We start from the raw sequence: 13,880 nt of genomic DNA, 5'->3' as shown, positions 1-13,880 counted from the left end.
ACTTGTCTATGAGGTAAAGGATAGAAGAAACCAACAAGACAGAGGCCTGTTGCTTAGCACATACATCACACTTGGCAGAGCCTACAAATAAGGCATCTTGCTGCATATGGTGTAATGGCACCAAAATTTTAGGACCAATATGTTATATGTTTAGGACTTGTCAGAAAAATGGCTACCAAGTTTAGTAGTGCTAAGGAAGTATGCTACCCATCTTGGATTTCTCCTCCTCTACAGGTATTTGCAGGTAATAATGTGCAGAGCATAGCCCGTGTTGCTAGATACTCACAAATTCGTGATGTGGCTCTGTCTCTTTCCTCAAGGGTGGATCAAATTTTACTTGACCAACTAAAGAGAAGGAAAAAAAGGAAAACAAGAATTTAAGTTGGACTGTAATTAGACAAAATTTAGCTACAAAGGCTAATAAAAAAGAAAACTCCTGTTTAATGAGTGTATCATATCCTCACTGATGGAAACTTCTGACACTGCACATACTGAATTTGTGCCCTCTAGAAACTATATGAGCAAAGAAAGTACTTTGCTATCACAAAGGCAGCACAATCACCATCTGTCCCACCTACTCATGAGAAGGATGAGGAAAACCATGCAGCAACTAAGGTCATAAAGTGCCTTCTTTAGAGGAGAAATACAGTTGTAATTCATAGAAAAAACATATCTGTTGTGTGAATTCACTCTTGGATCTGTTCTTCTGGGAGATTCACTAGTTCTAAAGAGCCTTGAAAGAAGTTTGGAGAGAGGTAACTGCATCTCCTAGGACAGCTCTTTGGCAGATACTTTTTGATGCTCCTCGCCTCAGTTTTAGTTTAAGACAAGACAACTAAAGCTCCAGGTACTGCTCTGATTTAATTCAAACAAAAGAAGGACTACAGTTTGTGGGGATGGAGTCTGCTTTTGATGGCCAGTGATCAACCTCCTCCTTTCCCGATTTCTATATGACTGCTTCAATTCAAAAGCAGGAACTATAACAAGATACTACATTAAGGAAGAAGAATTTTCCTCTGCCATTCTCTTACCAAGCATAATCTGACATAATTCGAAATATCCTTGCTGAGCTGGCATATGAAGCTATACCTATCAGCTCTCAGAAGAGCTCAGGTTGTGTGCTGTTCAGTGAAGATGAAGCAATAGTGAAGTGTTGACAAAGGGTGTATTAAAATATTTTATACTAACATTTCTTTTGCATAGTCACCTAGAACCTTTATCCATAAGTGAAAAAGCTGCAAGTTTTTATTTTCCTATATATCATGAAAAATATATTTATGTCAGATACCCAGGATGCCAGTTGAAATAAGTGAGTATCAATGATTATTTTAAGAATATTTCATGTTGTCATATTACACATGCTTACAGTTTATTTCAGAGCGTGTCTTTTCTTCTCTCACATTTCTACTTGTCGAATGAATTCTGTGTGGCACTAGAAGAGGCTAAAAGAGAAAAATAAAATATTTCAATACCAAAATATACTCACTTGAAATCCAGTATTGTGTACCTAGTTTTAGAAGATTTCTTTAGTATAAAACCAAAAAAGAAAGAAAGAAATCAAGTTGAAGCTAAAAATAAAGATTGCACGTATGTTTTTGTACATTAAAGTTATAATTATTTGGAGACATTTTGTCTGTAGAATGTCTTCAACTTCAAGATAAAAGTTTTTAAAACACTGGATTTGAGCAAATAAAGACAACACTGGCCAGCATTTGTCTTTGCTCAGATAAGAGTTCCTTTTTTGTGCTTTTCAGCTTAAGGCTATTGGTAGTTCCCAAAATAAGCAGTAAGATTAAATCTTACTTACTGGAAGCATTTCCTTTGTTTAGATACCCCAATCATGTTCCCTGCTTCTAACCTAAACCAATTCCTAAGTACTCATCAATTAGTTTCTTGAAGTAGATCAGAAGTTAGCTTGAGGTTTTCAGAACTGAACAGAAAGGAGTATTCTTGGTGCTCTTGTGCTGTGTAGCAAGAGCGATGCCATCATTTCTACAAATTCACCTTCATATTTATGTTCCACTTCCACCTTTTCCTTGGATTTCCATTTCCTTCTCTACAGGATGAAGTTTCATGAACTTTAAGACTTGGCTTTCTTTCCATTGCCCCTGTTGGATTTTTGTTCTTCTTTCTACAGCCACCACTGCAGGTTCTCTTAGAAACTGTACCTTTAGGTTTCTTAACAAGAATACCAGACCAGCTAACTGCTGGACGCATCAGGCCCCAAAATTAGCAACACTGTGCTCTCAGTATGTCCTCTGCAATAAAATCTTACTCTTTAGAAAAAAAAGTTCATTCTCCATAATCTTAGCCCAAGACATCTCTGAGACGCCCCAAAATTAGCAACACTGTGCTCTCAGTACGTCCTCTGCAATAAAATCTTACTCTTTTAGAAAAAAAAGTTCATTCTCCATAATCCTAGCCCAAGCCATCTCTGAGAAGCATGTTTGCTATGTTTGTGTTGAGTATGTGACAGCAAAACAATTTTTAATTTAAACAAATTTGATGTGCTGGTATATTAGTTTTGCATTTATATATACTGATTATAATCACCACTTGGCAACTTTTGACTATGAAGTGATGACAGAGTTAGAGAAATTCAACTGCTGTACTAGCACAAAGAGTCTTGAATAGCTCAGCAACTCTATTTATCCTCAAAATATTATTTGAAATAATTATTTCTCTCCGCTTTTCATCACGCACTACCTCCTTGCTTTATATTAGGATCCAACACACATGTACATTTATGTTCACTTTGGTCTTTTATGAAACTGGAAAAACTCACAGACTGTGGGTATGTATTTTCTCCTACATATCTCATAGCAGGTTTTGTTGTTTCTTGTAACTTATGCCAATCCTCCTCTCCCTCAGTTCCAGTTTGTTGATTGTGCATTCTTTTGAGCTTTAAAAATGGTTTGCTATAGCTCAGGATGTGTTTCAAAGTTTGATCTGGTTTTCTATTTCAGTATTTCAAACACTCCAAGTGCTAAAAGTTTGCTTATTTATAATCTTTTGTTAAGAGGCATTTGCCCACTTCCACACGATGTGTGCACATCTGTAATGCCAGCACCAGAAGCCTGACTGGAGTAGAGGTGGGAAGTGTTATACTATGCGAGTTCCTTGCATCCTGCCACAGATGTCTGTGCTACACAACAGGCAGAGCCTGCCCTCACACCTCCTCCTCCATGATCACAGAATTACTGGAAGGAGTCAAATCCTCATCGCTCGGTCACGAGGACAAAGTCCTCAAGTCACCTTGAAAGACCTACGCTGACAATGAAGCGATACAAACAGCTGACATCTGAGCTGTGTAAGAGGACAAAGGAATGCAGGTTAACTTCCAGACACAAGTGTCATCTGGGCACAAATTTAATCACGGTGCACAACTCAACAGCAATATTATCCCCAAAACTTAGTGCGCCAAGGATAAAATATCAGCACTTTCCTCTTTGCAACCTTTTCAGCTATCCCATCTATCATGAGAGTCACTAGCACAGAAGTGTGGTGAACAGGCAGCTGCCAAGACCTCCAAAGGTTTATTCTTATGTGAACAAATATTCACATTCTTATGTGGAAATCCTATCTTTGACTGAAAGGAGAACCAAATGGGGTCCTCCATGAGCTGGGGCAGAGAAAAATACTCAAAATGTCAGTTACAGACAGTGCTGCCAAATGAAAAATGACTGTATCAAGGGGAGACCTTTCTGATTATACCCATATAACCCGACTGCATGTTTTTAGTTTTGTTTTTACATATTAAACATTTCACCTTTGTCTGACTTTAGAATGATTTAAAGATGTAGTATGGCACTCCTCAAAGAGCTGGCTAATTACCTCTTAATCTCTACCTCACCTACACAACTCTGCAGACTATCCAAGCAGTAACAGACAGCATCCTCATAAAAGCACCATAGGCCAGGTGAAGATCTGTCATCACAGTAGGCAGCAGACTTGCCTTCAAAGACCACCGATAGCCAGAAAAGTCCTCTAGCCTCCAGAAAAAAAAATAAAAATCCACCCAAATACCACAAAACACAAACACCAACACCCCCAACTCCAAACAAACTGGGGAGCAGGTCTGAAGCTCAAGATTCTCACCAGTGTTGTTTGTACCCTGTTATGTTATACTCTACTATTTTGCTTCTTTCAATTTTTGATGGATGCATTCAGGTGATGGCCACAGGAATAGGAGTGGTCAATCCCCAAATTCGGATGAACATCTCCAACTACCTCTGCGAGCAGGCAGGTACTGGAGCAAATTCAACTGTGTATGAAAGGAGCAAGTACACTTCTTATTCCCTTTGGTTTATTATAAAAAAGACCCTAAAGATAACACCTGCTTTGCCTGTGGCAGGATTCTTCATCTGAAATACAGACTTTGCTCAAGATGCATTGGATAAATCATTATCATCTGCTTTATTCACAGGGGTGGATTCTAGGCTTCCTTATTACAAAATAAAATATATTCTCAAGTGTCACTATCAACTGCATTTTGCAGGTGGATTAAATGCCTCAATGAAAAGTTATCTGGCAACACTGTTAGATGTCTCTTCTTTTTCTCCCCTAAGTTGTCTATCCAATGAAAGTGAGTCAGCACCACAGCTAATGGTGTTTGAAGCTCACTGGAGAGCTCAAGGCCATATGATGAGCAACGATGGAGAAGCATCGTTATGACTAGCACAGAAGCCCACAAATGCAGCAGGAAACCCTCAGTAACGTAAGATAAAAAACCAAATGAACTAACATCTGAAAAATTGGATATCAGAAGACACGCAAGCAGCTTGCTTGTCCTCCATACTGTCAGCCAGTCCAGCTCCTTTATAAATGATGAAATTATGCATTTTCTCTTATCACTGCTATGAGGTTGTTTCCTCTTAATTGTCTCCCAAGACAAGTCATAGCTTTTTTTCCCCCAACAGCACACTTCGTTGTGGGATAACTGATGAGTAATACACCAGACAACAGAAGAGCCTTCTGAATGCTAAGTCAGAAAGGACATGAAAGAGCAAACACTATTTTGAAAGTTACAAGTAACTGTCAATACAATGTGTACTGAAGTGACTCCATACAGGAAGAGAAGAGATTTTCCATCTGAGCAGCCCAAAATGTAGGTCAAGATTCTTGCCAAAAAGATATACCAGTGACACAGGAGAATGTCACATCAGGATTTCTGTACAATTTCCAGGAAAGCAGGGCAAGCTACTCTGATCTGAGCAGATCACTCCCAGGAAGCACACTGAAAACAGCTACCTTTCTTCTTAAGACAGCTCATGAAAGCTTTGGGTTTGTGGTTTCTACAGAAATACTGCTTTAGCAGGCCTCAGAGCTCTCTATTATCACTGAACAGCCAGGGAACTAAAGGACACCTGATCCTTAGAGCTTATGCTGAGGAGAAGATCTGAGTTCCTCAGTGCTGTATCCATCAGCAACCAGACACTCTTCTTTTAACACTGATGTGAAAGTCAACCACATTAAGGGTTTTCTTGTGTGTTTAACTTACCTAAATATTTAAAAAAAAAAACCAGAAAAATTTACTAAGTGTGCTCCACTATTTGCAATTGCTTTTAGAAGTACTGGTTATTCAATCCTTATGCCTTCTCCTTCCCTCTCACTTAGGAAATCCATAAACATTCCACTCTACAACAGAAAAAAAAACAACCTATTTCACTGTGGCTTCTTTCTACATTTATTGATTTCAACTTCTAAGGAAGACAGACTTGGTGCATGTCAACTTGTCTTTGCCATTTCAGAAGGTAAAAGCTCATTTAACTTGTAAAATCTGAAAATCGTGATCTTAAATAGTTGTCTCTTAAGATTATTTTCCTTTGAAGGCATTTTTGGACTGGTTTGTACATTAAGAAAAAAAAAGTAAGACCTAAGTATGCAATTAATGAATCAATGGCATCTGTGTTGAAATGATTAATTTTTTTCTCCCAAAAAAAGATCATCAGTTAGGGAACCATAAACATTTGGAAAGTCTTCACTAACATACAATTAAGTACGAAGACAGGATGCAGTAACGGAGTATCTGTTTTCTCGTATTTATGAAACACTTCAGTCCTGTGGTGTTGATCATCTTGCACAAGCATGCTATTTTTTACCAGTTGTTAAAGCAGAAAACCAGAAACTTTGCCTCTGACAAAACTGTAAGTGAAATCAAGTTTCAGAATATTCTAAGACAGAAAATACAATCTGCAAGAAAAATAGGAAAGCATTTGACAAAGACAACTACAGAATCGTTATCTTCTCATTAGAAAGTAAGTTAGGAACACAAGAACAAGTTCTACAGAGGTATAACATGATTCTTATGAATGTTTTCTTTGCATATGAACAGAAACATAATTCCACAAAGAAATAGAAAACAGAGTATGACAGATCTCAGGAGTAGTCGTCTACATCACTGTTGTAAAATTGTTGAAGGACAATAATAAACAAAATTTTAAAGTGTTAACATGTCTTTCTCTTTGAGCTTCTCTCCCACAAATACAATTAATTTGGTAACTGCCTGTACATGTAACAAAGCAGCACAACCAAAAGTAAAAGCAACCCTTGAAACTATTCCCAGATCACAAAACATTCTGTGGCTCAATAAATCACAATCATTTAGTTTTGTCAGCAAACAAAAACTTAATCTGATTCTATGATTAAAACATAGTCCTACCTCAGGATCATCATCATCAAAATCATGGTAAGTGGAATGATCAGGATTATTCATTTTATCCAAAAGTTCAATAGCAAGACTTCGATTTAATGGCTGGGTGACAAAAGGATGCTGAAAGACAGAACAAAAAACAAGTATTACAACTCCAACCTCTCATATTAAGCATATTTTAATTTTATAACTTAAAAAAAATCCCATACACAAATTTATACCTGTAGTAACTTTTCAGCTGTAGGTCTTTTTTTAGGATTTTTTGTAAGTGCCATTTTCACAAAATGATGGAAACTATTGGACCTGTAAAATGAAGTGGTAAACATTAGAATCAATTGTCTACTGAAATACATGATCATTACCTACTGAAACAGAGAAGTACTTACCATTTCATTTTGTCCTTTAATTTAGGAGGCTGGAAGTTGCTTTTCGTCATCAGAAAAAGTGCTCTAAAAAAAAAACCAACCATATTTCTGCGGTTTACGTTGCAATAAATATAAATGACTAAATACACTGTTTAGTTGGCAGAAAGGAGTGTATCAGTTGAAAAGTTGCTACCAGGACAACATTACACATTTATGCACCAAAAAGAGTTGTTACAATTTTTGTCATGTACATTCAGAACACTTGGAACCCAACACCCTTGCAGGATCCCCAAACACAACAAGCACACACAGCCACTACTCCAAAGGGATTATTTACAAAGCTGTGTTTACACACCAAGCTTTAACCCCTTACTACCTCATTGGATGTAGGTCAAACATTGGAGGCTGAAGTTCAGCAAGCTCTATAGCAGTTATTCCAACTGCCCACAGATCACAGAGCTGGTTATAGCCACCTTTTCTTTCTACTGCAGCAACTTCTGGCGCCATCCTAAAGAGTAAAAGACATTTTTAGATAAACTTCTTGCCACAAATCAAACATAAACTTCTTGCCACAAATCATAATGTAACATAAACTGTACGCAGCAGTTTACTACTCTTTTCCCTAAAGCTCTCAACCTATAAGCCCACAGCATATACATTCATACATGTGGATATGTACACACATGTGTGTAAAGTTACATAATGCATAGATGAAGTTTTCCTTAATCACCTTCTAGTAACCGATGGCAGTTTCTAAAACAGCTGTTTAGCAGTTAACTGGATGAAACCATTTTGTCTCAGACTTTTTTGCAAGCACACAAAGAACTACCACTAAACAAGCAAAGAGGCTAAGGTATAATTATTCAACTACTGTAAAATCCGAGTAATATCCAAATTCACATATTGCCCCAGAAAGTGACCACCTGACTTTGAAGAGAAGAATTATTAAAAAAAAAACCAAACCCCAAAAAAATCAAAAGAAAAGGTCAGTTTTCTTGTATCCTCAAAGCATGAGACTTGAAGACTCGTTGTCACCTCTGTGGAGTTTGTGAGGTCTGCCTCACTGCAATGTCAGAAGGCCCCGTAAGTTAACAAAGTAGCTTCACATCGTCAGGAGGCAAAAATTAACAAACACAACTGACACACAAATAGGCACTATCACATGTTTTGAACAGCCAAAGTGAATTATGGATTTGATAGTCCTACATAGGCATATCAGATGGCAAATGTTGATTTTTTTTTGGCTTTGAACTTTATTAGTCCAGAACACTTGAAATGTAGCAGTGGAACTGGGGATGTAACTCAATATAGGTAAGAGATTAATATCACTTAATGAGCGTTCCAGTAAAGCAGCACACAGAATCTCAAATGATGTGTTCTTTAAACACAGACATCCTTAGGTGTATGCCTTTCAAGTTTGCACAGTTAAACTACATTTAGATACATTTCTCTGAGAGTCCATTAAAAAACCCATCACTCTAAATCACTCAAAACCCGCCTGGACCCCATCCTGTGCAACCTGCTGTAGGGAACCTGCTTTGGCAGGGGGTTGGACTGGGTGATCTCCAGAGGTCCCTTCCAACTCCTGTGATTCTGTGAGTTACTAAGTAGAGAGGGAGCATGGGTTAACTTTAGAAAGACACGGAGGAGAAGCACAAGGGTAAACAGCAGGGTTACTACAACTAAAGACAACGCACAGCAGTTTGGCCCTTAATTTCTCTCCCACCCAAGCACCACAGTCTTACCTGCCCAGACATCATTAATGATCACTAAAACCTTCACACTGCCTGTTTCTAACTAAATTTTCTCCTCCACAGTCTCAACAATTTTGCTTCCTTGCTTCTCCTCTCAAATCTCCAAGAAGCTTTGCAAAGAAAAACTGATGTTTTTTCATCAGCACTTAGCCTATGTAATGTTTTCAAAGTTACTGTTTAAAGTTATGACATGACATTTGAGAAGTCTGGCACAATTTGGAAGTTACACAGTGATACCAGCCAGGACTAAAGTCACCCAGACATCTTAGGAAAGAGAGACACAAACCAATTACACAATCATGACTGATGGGTGTTTGTGTTATTCTGAAGGGGAAGTGAATCCATGCCTTGGCATGACTTACACTGCAGAAGAATGCTAAAAATGCTGTGCTTGACTATTTCAAGACTGAATACTTGAATGTCAGGGTTTTTTCATTATATACATTTTTATCTCGTACCTACTGTGCTGTAGACAACAGGTTTTTGAGTATCTTTTTGGGAAACACACAACAAAAGCGCTATTTTACAGTGTAAAATGCAAGTCATTTACTTCAAGGCGAAAGGGAGCAACCACTTGTAGTACAAAGAGGAGAAAATAAAATGCTGAACTTTAGCAAAGATGTAAACTAGTTTACTGAGGGAAGAATAAAGACACAGTACAGAAAAAATAGAAATGTACATTTGAATTCAATCAATTTAGGTAAATAAGGAAAAAAAAAAGAAAACGGATGTTTCACAAGTGGCAAAAGAATCTGTGGAGACAAACAAATGTAACTCATTATCAACTGAAGAGTTGCAGAAAAGATGTATCTGGGGTGGAGGGGAAGAAACATAAAACATCAAAGCAGAAAAATCAGGGAAGAAAAGAAAAATTAAGATCAGAGTTAAAAACCAAGCAAAATTGTTGATAGTTTTAAAGTTTGACTACACTGAGATACATCATTCAACAGCAACAGCAGCACACAGGCAGCCTTTTAGTTTTTCAGAGCATTAGAACATTTTCTCTGATACTCAGCTAATTCAGGATTTAGCATAAGTAATACAACTACAATCACTAGAAAGCCTGACATAGTCTTTAGTGATTAGTCTACCCAGAAAGTGACATACCATGCTTTTATCACAATTTTCCAACAGCATTATATATGTTACTATTATATTAATGGCCAAGTAAAACACAGTTACCAATATGGGGTGCCAATGAACGATTTCCTTTTTGCAATGGTAGCTGTTATCTGTGCAGATACTCCAAAATCAGCTATTAAAAAAAAAAAAGGCAAAACCAAAGTGACAGTTAATAACTGATCTGCTATCCTTAACTGTTAATGAACACAAGTTTGGTTTCCTCACTGTAAGAGTTTCTTAAATATATTGGAAATATTTAACAAAAAAATAAATAACAAAAGCAAATAATGGAAACTTGGTGGTTCTCAGATACCACAGGTCAGCTCCTCTCAGCTGCCTGCCAGAAATGTGTGCTACACACAAACATGCGCCTCATCCAACACAAGAAAGAACAGGCTAGCACAGAAGTCCTAAGAATTATATACAGTGTTTTAATAGGATAAAACACATAATTTAGTATTATCCAAGAGATTATTTCACATAAACTTTCAAGGTACATTTCACACTTAAGCACTGTGGATGGTATATTTTATTAAAATTTTACAAAAACCTGTGATTTGTTTTTACCTCCTCCTTACAACATCAGAAAGTCTTTTACCTCAGTGTTCCAAAACTACTCCAATTACTTCTCAGACACTAATTGGATGGTGCAGTTATATATTACCAGTAAGAGAAAAATAATTACAATATTCACCAATTCCTTATCTGAACCACTACATCATTCAACCAAATACAGCTTCTTAGAGCACATCAAAATCTGTCAGCAACTCTGAATTGTATTAACTCACCTAATTTTACGTGTCCATTATCCGTTAAAAGGATGTTTGCTCCCTTAAAAAAAAAAACAAGCATACTTAAATTAAAACATGCAGATTCTTACAATACCATATCAAAAAAATTCAGTCAGATCCTATGGCAAACTAGGGGCAAAAGACAAACCAAGGATTGTGTATTCAAGAATCTGCAGTCTTACCAAGGAAATATTTGTGAAATCAGCAAGTTGCCATTCTGTTACATAAAGAAACTTGGATATACAGGGTTTCTCATTAATTTTAGTTTAGAACTCTTTCGACTATGACACTGCAGAGTTTGCACTGCACACAAAACCCTCTCGAAAAGAAGAATACGGTGATTTGTCTGTGCCAATTAATTCTTACTTTTTTTTTTTATTTACACTGACTGAAAGGAAACAGGAACTCTAAAGGTCAAAGCGGAAATAATTTCATTTTCTTTTCATATGTAGGAGCTGGTTTTGTCTTGTTTGAGAGCCATGATATTTATAACTATAGCCTTAAGGACCTGCCTTGATATTCAAGTGTTTAGCAAAACTATTTCCGTCCTTAGACAACAGAGGTTCTGTTAGTGGTAGATTTGAAGAGGTCACTGCTGTGTGCGTATATGCACCACTCAGCTCAATAATCAAAACTAACCCACAGCAGCAGCTGGTACTAGAAAATGATGCCATAAAAGGACTGAGAACAAACCTGATTTGAAGACTAAAACCAGGCACAGGTTGAGCTGAGCAAAGGCTGGAGCTGGCTAAACATGGCTCCAAACATCAGCACTGCCCATACACTAGATGGAAAGGCAGCACAGATGGGCCTCCAAAAAATGATGTTTTTACAGGTTATGGCTTTTCACAGAGAAGGAAAAGTCAATCCCGCAGTAAAATGCAGCTTACTTTGGCAACTCTTGCACAAATATAGTTAATGAGCCTTACAAATGGAGCTTGGTAAATAGTGTGACAGTCCAGTTAACATGCTTTTGACCTTGTTCACCTTTCAAGATTAACAGATACTCTAAATACATAACTTGGCTACTGAGGGAAGCAAACATAATTAAACCACCAGGAGTTCTGCAGATGAAGATAGTATTTTTCCATGCTCGTGAGAACAGCTTTCAAAAGAAAAAAAAATTCTCAACATAAGCACTCTAAGTATTTTTTCTCATCACAGTTCTGTTTAGAAACAAGTATCTAGGCACTGTATCCTTACAATCATCATTTTGCATTCTATAAAATATAAGAAAAAAAGTTTAATTTTTGTGTCCAAAGTAATTTTTCATTCAGAAGTTATTTTTATGATGGCTCAAAAACCAAATATCCTGCAGTCAATGAGGACAACTTGGAATCAGACTGCACTACAGCATCTACAGTTGAAGCTACTACGTACACTGCATCCCTAATCTGGAAAAAAACCAAAACCAAAACCAAAACCCCCAACCAAACAAAACCAACCCCCCACACAACACAAAGGAATATGATAATTTACTGTCAGTTTTCCAGGATTAAGAAGTTTAAGCTTCAATCTGAGCAAGGAAGATTTTGGAAAGGCAAAGAGTAGGTAGTAAAACTCCAGAGACAAAAAGTCAACAGGAAGCAGCAGAAGGAAACTCGAACAGAGAGCGTAAGAGTCTGAACAAGCCACCTTTGATACAGCTTTGTTGAGACGAAGGTTTAAATAAGTCAGAGTTAAGAGCCTGATTTATGGTACCCTCTCTAATTTTAGCATGTGAAGGAAGGGACAGAAGTAATCTCCAAGAACTATGCAGTTCTATCTGCTCACCAAGAAATGAAGCAAGAAGCCAAGGCAACAGCTCTGCTCACTAGTTGGTTCAAAGAGAAGGGAACGTTGAGCTTCTTGGGAAGGTGTGGGTAAGAGCAAAGCTTTCGTTCTGCACAGAGCACACCGTACCGCCATCTGAACACATGCTGCTCTGCACACTAGCTGATGCCTAAATTTTACAGCACTGGTCTAAATAAATAATATGTTTGGCTCCAATTAAAAGAACAAACTATTTCCATGCATGCATTTTAAAGAAAGATTTCTCCCCTCCCCCCCTTCCCTTGGGCAGAAAAATATTATTTTATTCTAATACATAGAAAAAAACCTACATATTTAAAAATATCCCCCAAATTGATATGTAACAGTACAGACCCACCAGAGGTGATACAGCCTATTTTAAAAACATCAAAATTCCCTTCAGTTTTTACTTACCTTTATATCTCTGTGCATTTTTCCTTTACTGTGAAGGTAGTATAGTCCCTGCATAAAATATTTAGATAAACATTTAGTCCAATATTTTTCATGTTATATAAATTTCTTATTTAATTACCAGACATATTTAAGATCCAGTTCAATCACCTAAATGACTTACTAACTGAAGAACATTCTTATATTTCAGTTTATCTCAACTGCATTTGCAAATTCAAGACATGCAGTAGCACAGTATTTAAAACACAGGAGAGAGAGAGAGAGAGAAAGAATATCACATTTATTGTAAGAAAAGCATTCCCTAACCAAGTTTTCCTCTGGACATGGTAACTGTCACCTTTTTAAATCAAGTTAATTACTTCTAAATTGCCTAACAGCCTTCTATTCAGCAGTCAGATCACTGGATCCCTACTGCAGTTATCTCCTATATCATTACACACAGTTAAGTTTAGACACAGGCCAGCAGGCAGCACTTCGGGTCTAACACAGGAGTTCAATCCTAATTCATGGATTTCTGCAGAAGCATTAGGCTGCTTTTCTGGGTCTTGATGACAGTATCAAAGCACTTTCGGACTCCACACGAGTGAGAAACTTTAAATTCTGGAAGAATTCTATGAAACCGAACCCCTGTATGATAAATCACAGGATAAGTCACTTTTGACACTCTAGGCTTATTTCTGGAATTTTCTTCCAGGGGTAAAACAACATGTGAACATCTTCCTCGCTCTGCAGTCATGAATCTCCAGAAAGACTATATTTGCATGGGAGATACCCAAGTTGAGGCAGAATTTTGGTTTTGCCAGCTCATCCAAGACAACACAAAAATAAATTAGGATTGTTTTAAGTTATCAGCATTTTCATGGATGGTCCTAAATATACCAACAGGAAAAATGAGGAAACAACTACCTACATGACTCGATACTTGAAATTTTCAAGTGAACAACATTGTACAGATAGACAACAGTACCACTGAAGATACAGTTAATGATAGAAC

The 13,880-nt window shown here is 37.2% G+C and overlaps 1 protein-coding gene across 1 annotated transcript; it reads right to left on the bottom strand.

Annotated features, from left to right (window-relative positions):
- Positions 1-267: 267 nt before the first annotated feature.
- On the bottom strand, positions 268-12,936 carry LOC104525467 (mitogen-activated protein kinase kinase kinase kinase 3-like). The gene is made up of 9 exons (XM_010168631.1): positions 12,890-12,936; positions 10,682-10,724; positions 9,954-10,026; positions 7,394-7,525; positions 7,039-7,101; positions 6,874-6,955; positions 6,662-6,772; positions 1,367-1,442; positions 268-345 (listed from the first exon to the last, which is right to left on the bottom strand). The coding sequence occupies exons 1-9, from the start codon at positions 12,905-12,907 to the stop codon at positions 275-277; spliced, it is 669 nt and encodes a 222-aa protein (XP_010166933.1). The 5' UTR covers positions 12,908-12,936; the 3' UTR covers positions 268-274.
- Between the last annotated feature and the right edge of the window lie 944 nt (positions 12,937-13,880).

This window comes from Antrostomus carolinensis, unplaced genomic scaffold, assembly GCF_000700745.2.
Source record: "Antrostomus carolinensis isolate BGI_N321 unplaced genomic scaffold, ASM70074v2 scaffold32475, whole genome shotgun sequence".
NCBI lineage: Eukaryota > Metazoa > Chordata > Aves > Caprimulgiformes > Caprimulgidae > Antrostomus > Antrostomus carolinensis.
The sequence above is the reverse complement of the archived record's forward strand: the minus strand, read 5'-3'. Positions and strand labels throughout refer to the sequence as shown.